The sequence below is a fragment of the Tupaia chinensis genome, unplaced genomic scaffold, assembly GCF_000334495.1.
Source record: "Tupaia chinensis unplaced genomic scaffold, TupChi_1.0 Scaffold000182_1, whole genome shotgun sequence".
Taxonomy (NCBI): Eukaryota; Metazoa; Chordata; class Mammalia; order Scandentia; family Tupaiidae; genus Tupaia; species Tupaia belangeri.
In genome coordinates this window covers 3,508,747-3,522,791 of record NW_006159657.1, presented here as the reverse complement: position 1 = coordinate 3,522,791, position 14,045 = coordinate 3,508,747, and the positions used below count along the sequence as shown (strand labels likewise).

At 45.5% G+C, this 14,045-nt stretch overlaps 1 protein-coding gene across 4 annotated transcripts in view; it reads right to left on the bottom strand.

Moving 5' to 3' along the window:
- The window catches only part of SNX29 (sorting nexin 29), a 535,094-nt gene that overhangs the window by 153,628 nt on the left and 367,421 nt on the right, over positions 1–14,045 (bottom strand). For all 4 annotated transcript variants that reach the window (XM_027771071.1, XM_014587074.2, XM_027771069.1 and 1 more), the window contains one exon: positions 760–815. In XM_027771071.1, the coding sequence (XP_027626872.1) occupies positions 760–815 (56 nt within the window). The remainder of the gene's footprint in view (positions 1–759; positions 816–14,045) is intronic.

Genomic DNA, 14,045 nt, shown 5'->3' with positions numbered 1-14,045 from the left:
GACTAGGAAAGGTGCTTCAGGCATGGCATCTAACATTTGTGAAGAGCACCAGTCTAGATCAAGACAACCTGGGTTAGAATCTTGTTCGAATCACCTTCTGAGAGACAGTGTCTGTCTCAGAAGGCTGCTGTGGGGACTGGTGTGTTAGAACAGTGTCCAGCACGGAGGAAGCACTATAGATGTAGGGTAGATAAATAAATCCTGAGGGGAGAGGTGCAAGTGAGGTAAAGGAGTAGAACTGGCTGGGTGGCTGGTGTGCAGGGAGGGGAGAAAGAAGCACTGGAGATGAAAGCAGAGGTCAGTGAGGGTGTCCCTCAACAGACTCCTGCCATGATCTCCCCACCCTCACCCATCCCCACCCTCACCCATGCCCAGCCAGGGTGGCGGGCACACATGTGTAGGTCCTCCAGCAAACCAAACCCCAACCCACCATGGGACCTGGCCTCACCACTGCAGAGTACTGGCTACCACTGTGCCATCATGGCTGGGCCAGAAATTTACATTTTCATGTAATATCTTCCAACTTTCAAGTATCAGCCAAAAAAAAAAAAGTTTTTGAACATCCAAGGGGAAGATAAAACATGTCTGAAGGCCAGGCTGGGGCTGCAGGAGAACAACTCCCCACCTCTATGATAACCAAATCAACCTTGTGCAGATTTCCACACTGATTTCTGCATCCCCCGTGGTCTTCTGGGGCACAAGCCAATAGCAGAGTCACATTTCTAAAGGACCCCTCGTGAGTATATGCCATGGACTTACATTTCAAAATCCGACAAACTCTGGTCTTCGGATGTTTGACTCAAATCTCCAGGAACCTACCAACAGAAGCAGGAAAAGAGAGAGAGAGAAAACGCATAATGGTTACCATGGTTTGTGAAATCACAGAAGAATCCTGCCTCTCAAGGACTCCCAACATTTCCTGTTAAGAATGAAGTGGAAAGCAGTTACTGCAAAACAATAAGAGATTTCATAGAGGGATGGTTGGAGATGATGTTGCAGTAATAAAAATATACCACCATGAGAGATCTCAATTATCCTTACGGGAAAAGGACTGTTAATCCTATTGAGATAATGATGGGCATGTAAAAGCATGTAATTTTGAAGCCATAAAGGCCTAATTAGGACCTGAGATGCAAGATTATCAGATGTGCGATGAAAAAAGTCCACCGTCACTCCACCACGCTGGGCATCACATACACAGGCATACCTGGTACGTAAACACAGGAGGCCTCCGTCTACCCCAAACAGCTCCATCCTTTCCCCCTCGGTGAGCGATCAGAGGCAGTAGGATGAGGCCTTTCCTCTGGACTCAGGGGCCACATGAGAACATGGGTGGGTGGAAGGATCTAAACTGTGCAGCGTGATGGCCCTCCTCTCACGTACTGCAGATCACAGCCCATGGAGGGCCAGCAGGCATTCTCCCACTTGTGGAACCAAGGGACTGTCCCCACCCTTCCAGCCTCAGCCTCTAGGAAAATCGAGCCATGGGCTGATGCAGGATTTGCAGTTACCATGTAAAGCAAATAACAAAATGCCCACCAATGGCAGGTGTTTCATTATGGTGAAATTATTCTCATACCTAGAGAGTGAGCTTCCCTGCTTGACCTGATTGAAACTGAACTGGCTAAAACTATAAGAATGTAAATCAAAACTAATAAAAAAAAAAAAAAGTGGAAGCGAGTAGGGCATGGGGTAGTGAGAGAAAGAGAGTGCACTGATGCCCTACTTTCTACCTGTTGGAGCTTTCACAGTGTCCACTGCCTTTACCAATCTTCATGACAGCCCCAGGATTGATACAATTCCCTCCAGCTTACAGGCGAGCAAACTGCAGCTCGGGAGGTTGTGTAATTTGCCTAAAACCACAATTTTAGGAAGTGGATACAAACCCTACTCTGTTCAACTCAAAGGTTTTTCTACTATAAATCCTCAGCAAACAAAGGAAAAGTCAGCTGAAGGGTGAAAAGAAAGTAGAAACTGAAGAAGTTCTGTCTATCCAAAATATCAGACAACGCTAGAAGGCTCTCTTGAAAAAAGCAATGGGTTCTGACTTTGGGGCAGGAGAATGTGGTGGTTACAGAGTCCAGGCTCTGGGTCTAGGCAGCTCAGGATCAAATCCCAGCCCCACCTCCTCCTGATTCAGTGGCCACAAATAAAACACCTCTCTGTGTCATGCTATTCTCACCTTCCAGATGTGTATAATAGTAGTCATACTCACGGGTTGCTCTGAGATAGGATGAGCTCACCTCTGCAAGGTACACAGAATTGTGCCCAGCACTAAAAGAGCTCAGTGACTGCCTGTGTACACTGACAGTAACATAGCTGCTGTTGAGAATTGAACACAGTGTTTCATTAACCTTGACACTAACCCTGCAGACCTAAGGGTGCCTCTCATGCCCCCATGGAAGCCTGGAGGGAGAATGACCCACACTGGGCCCTCTGCAGGTATCTGAAGCTAAGTGATTGAACTGCCGTCAAACCTCAGACTGTCCTAACAAGACGCTGCTGAGAGATTCCTTCAAAGCCAACAGGAAGGACTTACACGACTACCTGCAAAAACCTCCATTTCCTAAGACTTAATGTCTAACTGGGCAGTGTCACCTTGCAGGTATGATGACAGTCACTTTCCTCTGGGTGGCTGGGATAAGAGATGGTTAATATACCAGGAAACCACATACATGCACCAAAACTGTCTGACCCAGGAAACCACTGTGAGAATTTTCATCTGGAGAAAACAATCAAAGATCCTGACCAAGATTCATATCAAAGATCATTCTTCTTTCTGTTGCTTAGAGAAGTTAAAAGAGAAAATTGTTAGCTATAGATTTACCTCTAGAGGGACAGTTGAAGAAATTATGACATGTCCATATGGGATACCCAGGTTAAAAAATTTAAATGTATTTTATGTATCTGTGCATGTGTGTGTGTGTACATGTGTGCATGTATGCACATTCATAAGACTATAAGTCTCCAACTAATTCTAGAATAATATGTAACAAATAGTCACAGTGACTATCATTGATAACAGTTTAGGAGTGGGGTTGGGGGGAAAAGAGGCTTATTTTCATTTGCCATCATTCTATAAGATTTTTTTAAAGTATATTTTGAATTGCTTAAAAAAATTCAAACATGCTTTTGAAGGACAACATAGCTTTCCGTGCGCTGTTATGAAAAGATCTCCAAGATAGATTACTAAGTGAAAGAAAAGCGGGATACAAAGAATAAGCCTAATGCACCACCTTGGGTGCAAAAATGGAGGCTATATATTTGTTTTTGCATAAAGAAGCTACGGAAGTGAAATTCAAGACACGAAGAAAAGGGGTATTCAGGGGGTGCTGTGGGAGTGTGTGTTGGGGCCTCGTATGCAGCACTGGGTGTGAGGCTAGTCACTGAACACCCTTTGGTACCGTTTGAGTTTTGAAATAAAGTAATACACTACCAATTAAAAATTCAAATAGCAACATATTATCCCCCTACCCACCCAAAAGGGGACTTCTGATGAATGTTTAATGGCATAGAAAAAAGCCCTGGCCTCTGTTTGATGAAAAGTAATTAGGGGAACAGCAGGTGGCACGGTGGTTAAAGTTCTGGACTCCCACATGGCTGATCGTGGTTCCAGTCCTGGACCTAACAGTTTGCTTTCTCACATTCTCTCTCTGTCTCTCTCTGGTGAATCCATATGCTCTATAGCAAATTTAAAAAATAATAATAAATAAAACTAAATAAATAATAATTCTTTAAAATAAAAAAAAGGCAGTTAGGAATGCAATGCCTAGAGTGATTCCTAACTATTGGATCATCAGAAAAGTCATAACATATTTTTTCTGTTTTTCTATGCAAAAATGCATCATGACTTTTCTGTCTACCCAACAGAATTAACATGATGTATCAGTAAGGTTAGATTGAAATACACCCACGAGAGGACGGTGGGTTACTGATGACAGGTAGGTTATCACTGAGAGATCCAATTAATTTCATTACATATTTTGAACTTTCCTGTATTTTCTAATGAAGATGCATTAATTGAGTAACCATGAACAGATACACATTGTGTATCAATTTAAGTACACATCACATTATTAGGTAATCATTCTTTCCCCCCACCCCTGCGCCCCCACTAGAATGCAGAATACCAGAAGGGAGAGACCTTGCCTTCAAATTCTCTTATGCATCTTAAATGGCAACAGGCAAAGGAGGATTGTGTAGTCTTCCAGACCACACCCACTGTCCCCCCCTTCAGGCAGCCTCATAGAGCCTGGTAGAAACAGTCAAGATTCCAGCTCCTTCTCTGGCAGCGGCTGTAAGGTAGTTCTCGGTTTCCCCCTGGGTTCTTCTGGGCACAGTGCGAAATCAAGTACCAGTCCAGAACAGGGACCCACAGGCTGTCAGGACACCAGTGCATCCTTTCGTACACTCCAACTCCTTTCAACGCGGCCTCATTCCGACTGGAAGGGGTCAGAGCTTGTACCCAGAAACTTGCACACAACAACGTCTGCCTGCATCTACCCCATAAGAAAAGGGAATCAAAAAGACCTCCCCCCCCCCAAAAAAAAAAAAGGACCAGGTAGGGTTTTTAAGGACAGGCATCACTTCTCAATTTTAAGAAACAAGGAGCTTCTTCAAAAACGATCGATTCTTGGAACAAGGTATTTTCTCGACAGGTAAGTTTCCCCTCAAGGATACTGATTTTTAGGGAACATTTTGGGCACTGGATGTAAGTATCTGAGCTTTCTTAAATCCTCTGACTTAGAGGCTTTTCTTCTAATTATGTGGCATTACCAGGATCATCAAACCAGCAGACATTAGTACGTCTGCATGAGTACCAGAGAGGCTGGATGGAACAAGAAGCTGACAACTCTAACCTTGGGGGAATATATCTTGGCAATGAGGCTGGGCACTACAGCACCTGCATGTTGATAGCTGAAGGCTGAGCTTATGAAACATCTTAAAATCGTGTGCTTTCTATCTTCCCAGCTTGGTACTAGGTATCATCTAGGGTTTGCAACAGTCCTCCAGAAAGCTGATCATACTTCTAGCAATAAAAGAAGGTAGAACAGAGATTATTTCACAAGAAAAATCAGCTTTCTATTGATACTAGCCACCAGCGTAGCCTATGACCTCCTAAAGCCTGGGAATTCTTGGGGGACACATCTCTGGGGTGCAGATTTCTCTCTGGTTCATCCCAACGTGAGGCTTAAGTGATCAGCAGCAGGGGTACCTCCATTTGACTCTCCAGGACCTGCAGAGAAGGCAGCTGACCACTAGTTGTGGTCTGGGCAATATGGGGCAGTATTTGGGTATGGGGAAGGCAGGGCCCCTTAATGAAGAACTAGAACAGCCAGGATTCCTGGATCCTTCCAGAGCAAACACCCCCTGTGCCGCATACAGGACGTGGAGATAGATGAGACCCACAGAGAATCTGCTCGGGATTGCATCACCCAGGGACTTGCTGCAACTCATCTGACTCAGGTTTTCCTGGGGTTTAAGGGCTGGAGAGCAGAGTCAAGCCAAGGACAGCCACTCTTCCAGTGGTCATCCAGCTCTAACTCCATGCCAGCATGGACTGGCTCACCTTGCCATTTTGAATGCAAGTCCTCAAGCCTAGGAAGATGTTACAGGTTCTGCCAGAAAGAAAGATAGATATCCACTATGTGCTGAGTAAATGCCTGTTTCAGAGAGAGAATACCTGCCAACTTCCCAAAGCCATAGGAAAAAAGTAGAATCATTCAGGATTCATTTATTGGCAGAATCAGGATTCAGGCAGGGGTAGCAAAGGTGGACTCTTTGGAGTTCTCCTCACTCACCCTTGAGGGGTGTGTAAACATGACACCACCACTACTATGCATGACCAAAGGCTTCCTGTTCTGTGAAGCTCTTTCATGTAACAACTCTTCCCACATCTTCCTCCCAACAGCCCTGTGTGCAGTGCTATCACCCCCACTTTAGAGCTAAGGGCAAGAGGACTCTGTGTGAATAAACAGAGGCTGTTTATGCTTCAGCCCAATCAAAATCTTCTAGCCCACTCATCAGCCTATCAGTGACTTCAGGTGCTCAGTTTTCCACAGCTGGAAAAGTCACTTGAGGTATTCTGGTCAGTAATCTCATCTAGGGTCCCAGTGGACAGACAGTACCTACTGCAAGACAAATGACGGCAATATCTTGATGTCCAGCTCAATCTTCAGATGATCAAAGCTCAGGTCGCTATCATATAATACAGAAGAACCACCCAGGTGAGCCCAGTCAACCCACAGAATCACAAGAGATAAGAAAATAGCTGTGCTTTAAATAATAAAGTTTTGCAATAACTTAACAAAGTGATAGCCCTCAAAAGTACCCTGCCCAAGGCCATTCAGCTAATAATTAATAAAGGTGGGATTCAAGTGCAGTTGGTCTGATCCTGAGTGTACACTTTTAACCACTAAGCTACCCTGCTTTCCACTCCAAAGCCCATAATCTTTGCATTTTCTGGTGTGGTAGAATGCTCAGAAGATGAATTATCTCTAATTCATATTCAAGAGCTTCAGCTGGTATAGAGACCTATGACAAGTGAAAGGACTCGACCTCTTAAGAGTACATGTACAGGGTAGGTTGCATGGTGAAGATACTGGATTCCCACATGACTGGCCATGGTTCAAATCTCAGACCCAGTGGCTTGAAAATCACACCAGGAATGTGTGCATGTGTGCCCAAAATCTCAGGAGGAGAGTGGAGGAGAAGGGATTGCAGTGTGGTCATCTCCCCTGGGGAGGGGGGGTAATTTTTTATTTTTCCTCCCTCTGTCTCTCTTTGGCAAGCATATATGCCCTATGGCAAAAATCTGAAAAAAAAAAAAAAGAGAGAGAGAGAGAGAGAAGAGGTACACTACAGTGGACACTATACCACAACCAGATCTAAACCTTAGGCCTTTCTTAAAGTCTGTTTGGTTTTGATTTTGGTGTTTGCCACTGCAGGATGGTTTCCAGTAGGCACCAGGCCTGGAGGCCAAGGCACAGACCTGGCCCAGTCCAAGGTGGCTGGCATTCTCTCTAGAAAAACCCAGGTCCTTTCTATCTCTGGGTATACAAGTCAATTCCCAGACTCCAAGTCTCAGGGACTAATGGAAACTCAGACACTGTAAGTTCTAGTTCTAGGCTTCTACTGATAGCTAGAGAAGTCAGCTGGCTCCAGAGAGCCTTGTTTTCTGCCTCGCCTACTCTGTGACAATCTCTGACTGTCTTATGAGAAAGAGTCAAAGAGCCAACAAAGGTAAGGGGGGAACCATATGTGCTGAGCACATATTATATGCCAAGGACTTTATATTCTCGAATAACCTGTGATGAAGCAAGTGCTGTTGCAATTACTGTTCCCTTCCCCTTTCCCCCAAACTCTGTAAGACTACCTCTTCCCATCCTTCCAAAGTTAGCTAAAATATGAATTCCTATGAGGCACCTTTCCTGTCCACTGGAACTAAACGTATTCTCACTATCACCCTCTCCCGTGCAAGTTTCTCAGCTTGTGATTACTCCAGAGTGGCTCTCTGTGAACCTGTCCCCTTCCTATGAGCTCTGAGAACAGCTTCCATGTCTACCTATGCATGAAACACCTGGCGAACTGGCCTAGCACCTGGTACATTATAGGGACTAAATTAATCATTTGTGACAGATTAAATGAATGAATCATAGCATAAGCTGTATGAGGGGTTTTTTAAAACCTGCTGGAAAATGCACATTATGAAAACATTATCCATAGATTTAAAAAAAAAAAAGTTTTGCACCAAAATGAACTCATACTTTAATTCCATTTTTCCATAAACTTGCTGAAGTCCCCTTGTATTTCCACATTGAAATGCCAATCAATTTTTAAAGTGCTTTGTAGCTCATTCAAAGACTTTATGCCAGGTAAGGATAAGCTAGTTTGGAAACAGCAACAAAAGGTAAGGATAAGCTAGTTTGGAAACAGCAACAAAAGGTAAGGATAAGCTAGTTTGGAAACAGCAACAAATTCATTGCTCCATAGAAAAGGCAGGCCCAGCCACAGTAGCTTGCGTGGGTCAAGGCTGCTACCAGGAAGGCCAAGGCCACAGGAGAGCCTCAACCTCTGTTCATGCTACTCGGGAGGCTGAGGCAAAGGATCACAACACAGCAACACCCTGCCTTTGAAGAAAAAGTGAAGGCAAAAGGAAACATTACAGGGGTAGGGAATCCTTGTCCCTGTCATGAAATGGCATGATCACCGATGTTTTCTAGAATCACTGTCTCACTCATCTCCATTTTCGAATAACCCTCTCTTCCGTAATTAGCTCTCATTTCTCACTGCCAAAATGAGTTTTCCACCCCACCAGCATCCTCACTTTCTCATCTCCTTTTAAAATAAGGAACAAAATGTGTAGAGGCTTGGCTCTGTCTTCCAGCTTCTTCGGTCAGAGGACAGACAGGCTCAAGCCTGATAATCCGATCCAGAAGTGGAGGTGGGCTACCCTCACCTCCAGGAGGTGGCCAGCTGGGTCTGAACCACTCTCAGGGCTGTGTCTGCCCACTTGATAATTTGCTTATTTGTTTTACAAACACAGAATGAGAGGCACCAGATGTGTGGTTTTAAAAAACGACTCAGGTCAAGGACGCTTTGCTAGAAGTAAAAATAGCTGTGCTTTAAATAATAAAGTTTTGCAATAACTTAACAAAGTGATAGCCCTCAAAAGTACCCTGCCCAAGGCCATTCAGCTAATAATTAATAAAGGTGGGATTCAAGTGCAGTTGGTCTGATCCTGAGTGTACACTTTTAACCACTAAGCTACCCTGCTTTCCACTCCAAAGCCCATAATCTTTGCATTTTCTGGTGTGGTAGAATGCTCAGAAGATGAATTATCTCTAATTCATATTCAAGAGCTTCAGCTGGTATAGAGACCTATGACAAGTGAAAGGACTCGACCTCTTAAGAGTACATGTACAGGGTAGGTTGCATGGTGAAGATACTGGATTCCCACATGACTGGCCATGGTTCAAATCTCAGACCCAGTGGCTTGAAAATCACACCAGGAATGTGTGCATGTGTGCCCAAAATCTCAGGAGGAGAGTGGAGGAGAAGGGATTGCAGTGTGGTCATCTCCCCTGGGGAGGGGGGGTAATTTTTTATTTTTCCTCCCTCTGTCTCTCTTTGGCAAGCATATATGCCCTATGGCAAAAATCTGAAAAAAAAAAAAAAGAGAGAGAGAGAGAGAGAAGAGGTACACTACAGTGGACACTATACCACAACCAGATCTAAACCTTAGGCCTTTCTTAAAGTCTGTTTGGTTTTGATTTTGGTGTTTGCCACTGCAGGATGGTTTCCAGTAGGCACCAGGCCTGGAGGCCAAGGCACAGACCTGGCCCAGTCCAAGGTGGCTGGCATTCTCTCTAGAAAAACCCAGGTCCTTTCTATCTCTGGGTATACAAGTCAATTCCCAGACTCCAAGTCTCAGGGACTAATGGAAACTCAGACACTGTAAGTTCTAGTTCTAGGCTTCTACTGATAGCTAGAGAAGTCAGCTGGCTCCAGAGAGCCTTGTTTTCTGCCTCGCCTACTCTGTGACAATCTCTGACTGTCTTATGAGAAAGAGTCAAAGAGCCAACAAAGGTAAGGGGGGAACCATATGTGCTGAGCACATATTATATGCCAAGGACTTTATATTCTCGAATAACCTGTGATGAAGCAAGTGCTGTTGCAATTACTGTTCCCTTCCCCTTTCCCCCAAACTCTGTAAGACTACCTCTTCCCATCCTTCCAAAGTTAGCTAAAATATGAATTCCTATGAGGCACCTTTCCTGTCCACTGGAACTAAACGTATTCTCACTATCACCCTCTCCCGTGCAAGTTTCTCAGCTTGTGATTACTCCAGAGTGGCTCTCTGTGAACCTGTCCCCTTCCTATGAGCTCTGAGAACAGCTTCCATGTCTACCTATGCATGAAACACCTGGCGAACTGGCCTAGCACCTGGTACATTATAGGGACTAAATTAATCATTTGTGACAGATTAAATGAATGAATCATAGCATAAGCTGTATGAGGGGTTTTTTAAAACCTGCTGGAAAATGCACATTATGAAAACATTATCCATAGATTTAAAAAAAAAAAGTTTTGCACCAAAATGAACTCATACTTTAATTCCATTTTTCCATAAACTTGCTGAAGTCCCCTTGTATTTCCACATTGAAATGCCAATCAATTTTTAAAGTGCTTTGTAGCTCATTCAAAGACTTTATGCCAGGTAAGGATAAGCTAGTTTGGAAACAGCAACAAAAGGTAAGGATAAGCTAGTTTGGAAACAGCAACAAATTCATTGCTCCATAGAAAAGGCAGGCCCAGCCACAGTAGCTTGCGTGGGTCAAGGCTGCTACCAGGAAGGCCAAGGCCACAGGAGAGCCTCAACCTCTGTTCATGCTACTCGGGAGGCTGAGGCAAAGGATCACAACACAGCAACACCCTGCCTTTGAAGAAAAAGTGAAGGCAAAAGGAAACATTACAGGGGTAGGGAATCCTTGTCCCTGTCATGAAATGGCATGATCACCGATGTTTTCTAGAATCACTGTCTCACTCATCTCCATTTTCGAATAACCCTCTCTTCCGTAATTAGCTCTCATTTCTCACTGCCAAAATGAGTTTTCCACCCCACCAGCATCCTCACTTTCTCATCTCCTTTTAAAATAAGGAACAAAATGTGTAGAGGCTTGGCTCTGTCTTCCAGCTTCTTCGGTCAGAGGACAGACAGGCTCAAGCCTGATAATCCGATCCAGAAGTGGAGGTGGGCTACCCTCACCTCCAGGAGGTGGCCAGCTGGGTCTGAACCACTCTCAGGGCTGTGTCTGCCCACTTGATAATTTGCTTATTTGTTTTACAAACACAGAATGAGAGGCACCAGATGTGTGGTTTTAAAAAACGACTCAGGTCAAGGACGCTTTGCTAGAAGTAAAAAGCTGGCACATAACTTTAACGATTTTTTTGTTTCTTTTTAATACTCCGCATGGCCCTGAAACCTTGCACAAACACAGACTATCACACTTCAGTGAATTTGTGTTGGAGTGTCTGTTTTTCCCCCCAAAAGATTATATGAGAATCTCAAAGACAATATCCTCAGAGGCCAACCCAGTATCAGGCACAGAAAGTTACCAGTGAGCGGCCCCACCGGATGGGCAGGTGAGCAAAGATACGAGTGGGTCACTGAAGGAAGGGACAGATGGGAGGGAAAGGACGTGAAAAAAATGACCTCATCTACTAAGAAAGGGCATCCAGAAATTAAGCTACACAGACAACATAAGTACCAAGACAAGCATCCAGGATATTTGTCACAACACCACAAACGCCTGGAAATGAGTAATGAAATGATTATGTAAGATAACACGGGGACTTCAAAAAGTTCGTGGAAAAACAGAATTGAAGAGTTTCTTTGGGGGCAAAAAGATTTTGAAATCTATCCACAATGTTTTTGCAATATGCCTTTTCCAAGAATGGTTTGAAGGCACAGAGTCAGATTGTACAGTTTCTAAAAAAATAGGATAGTTTTTCTCTAACAGGGGGTGATCTCTACAATAAAATGTCAGACAGCGAAAGTGAGACACAAAACAAGGTCAAGTAAACTACGTGTCCACGCGCTTGGATTGGAGACGTGTGCCCGTGTGCCTTAACCACTTCTCCAGACACACAACTGCCAATTGTGGACGCCTCTCAGGCAAGGGGCAGAGAGAGGAGCATTTATTCTGTTCTGTAAAACTTTATGCCTTATAAATTTTTACCATGTATGTGAGTTGTTAACCTTTTAAAAAATAACAGTTGTGCAATTTTTTTTTTTTGGAGAGATTTTCACTGTAGGGCATGTGTGCTCACCAGACAGACAGAGAGAGACATAGAGACAGAAAGCGAGAAATCACCCCCCAGGGGGGATGGTCACGCCGCAATCCCTTCTCCTCCATTCTCCTCTCGGGATCTTGGGCACGCACGCACACGCGCCCGGCGTGAGTTTTAAGCCACCGGGTCCGGGACACAAACCGCGGTCGACTACGTGGGAGTCCAGCGACATAGCCATTACGCTAACTGCTGGTTCCCCAGTTGTGCAATTTTAAGTCAAAAGAAAAACTATCAAATCTGTGATGGAATAAAACAGAATAGTGATCGCCTCTGGGATGGTGGTATGGAAAACACCAGGGACACAAAAGGGTACTCTGGAGTGATGGTGAAGTTCTCTACGAACACTGACACGTGCTAGAACAAATGTGCACTGCAATGATGACCGCGATTTATTTGAATTGCACCTCCCAAATAAAGGTGGGTGTATAGATGGGTACAAGCCTAAGGCAGGCCACCACAATCTCTGGGCCTTAATTTTCTCCTGTAAAATGGGGGCCCGAGAATTGCTGCCCTGGAGGGCTGTCATGAGTCTTCATTCGAATTCTGTGAAGACCGTGCCCAATGCAGTCCCCGGCAGAGAAATGGCCAGGGCGGGGGGCAGGGGGTCAGATACTCTCATTACTCACAGACAGAGTTAAGGGTGTGGACAGAACAGACAGGCTTCTGGGGAGCACGCGGAAGCCAACAGTGCCCTGGGGCAGCACAGATCTCTGGATGGCCCCCATGGCGAGGGCATGGCAGTTTGGGTGCTCAGCAGCCCTCACCCCTGAGAGCAGCAACATCCCAGCCCAAATTCATACACCACCCAGTCACTTCTGCGCTGATGCCACACATTCATACTAAGCCCTGTTCAGCATCAGTCACTCAGGGTCCCTGGGGAGAGACACTGAACAGGGGAGAGCAAGCCCCGGGGCCCAGAGACAGGAGAGAGAGCCTCATGCAACCCATCCACACCACCACTGACAACCATGAGAAGGAAGTGACAAGGCAACTAGGAAGGGTCTCAGGGAAAGTGCCTGGAGGGAAGGCAGCTGAGGCTGCAGCAGGAGGAAGAACACTTTTTTTTTTTTTCCAAGAGAGAGACTTTTTCTCTCTTTTTTAAGAGTGACTTTTCCTTTTCTTAAGAGAGAGATTTTTGCTATAGGCTCATGCTCTCTGGAGAGACAGAGAGACAGAAAGGAAGAAATCACCCTCCCAGGGGGAATGGCCAGTCTGCAATCCCTTCTCCTCTATTCAGGAGGAAGAACGTTTAGTCTTCACTCCAACAGGGAAGGTGCTGGAGGGATTTAAGCAAGAGGGAAACTGGACCAGTTTACACTCCGGCCGGTCACTGGGGCTGCAGAGCAGAGCAGAGGCAAAGAACCAGCAGCAAGAAGGCTGCTGCACACACCTCACACTCACACACACACCCATATACAGACACGTGCACACCCATTTCGACAGACTCGAGGGAACTTGCCAACCTCTCTGCCCATCTCCTTTTCATCAACTGACTTCTAAGGCTCATCTGTGAGAAAAGTACAAGTCAGTAACTGTCCACTGTGTCTCCATACTTCATTTACCAATGGGCTTAAATCACCAATGCCAAGTCATGAGTGTCGGCCAGTCTCCAAAGTCTCACACTGCAGGAAGGAACACAGCGCATGCAACCAGCCAAACTCACTCCTGCCTCAGAGAGCAAGCCCAGGCCTGAGGAACGGAACAGCACCTCCCCATGGGGGCTTGGGGGGCCCTAGTTGCAGCCCTCCCAGCACTCACTCGCAGTTCCTTATACTGCTCCTTACAGATGCCAAGGGTTTCCAGAAGCCTCAGGGCTCTGTGGCCAGAACCCCATCCATGTTCTCCTTCGGGGAGGGCTTTTTCTACTTAACCCATTCCCAAATGGAGTCTCCAAAGAAGAGATTTTTTTCCCTCTCCTCTATCCCTCCCTTCCTCCCTCTCTCTCTCCCTTCCACCACCCCTTCCCTTCCCTTCCCTCCCCCACCCCCCTTTCTCTACCTCTCTCTTTACAATTGGCCAGGAGCATGTGCACTCATCAGAGGAGGCAGAACAAAGGGTCAGGGAGAAAACACCCCCCAAGAGGTGTGGTCACACTGCAATCCCTTGTCCTCCATTTCTCTACCTTGTCAGGATTTGGTTTTCAAGCTGCTGAGACTGGGATTTGAACTGTGGTCAGTCATGTGACATCTAGC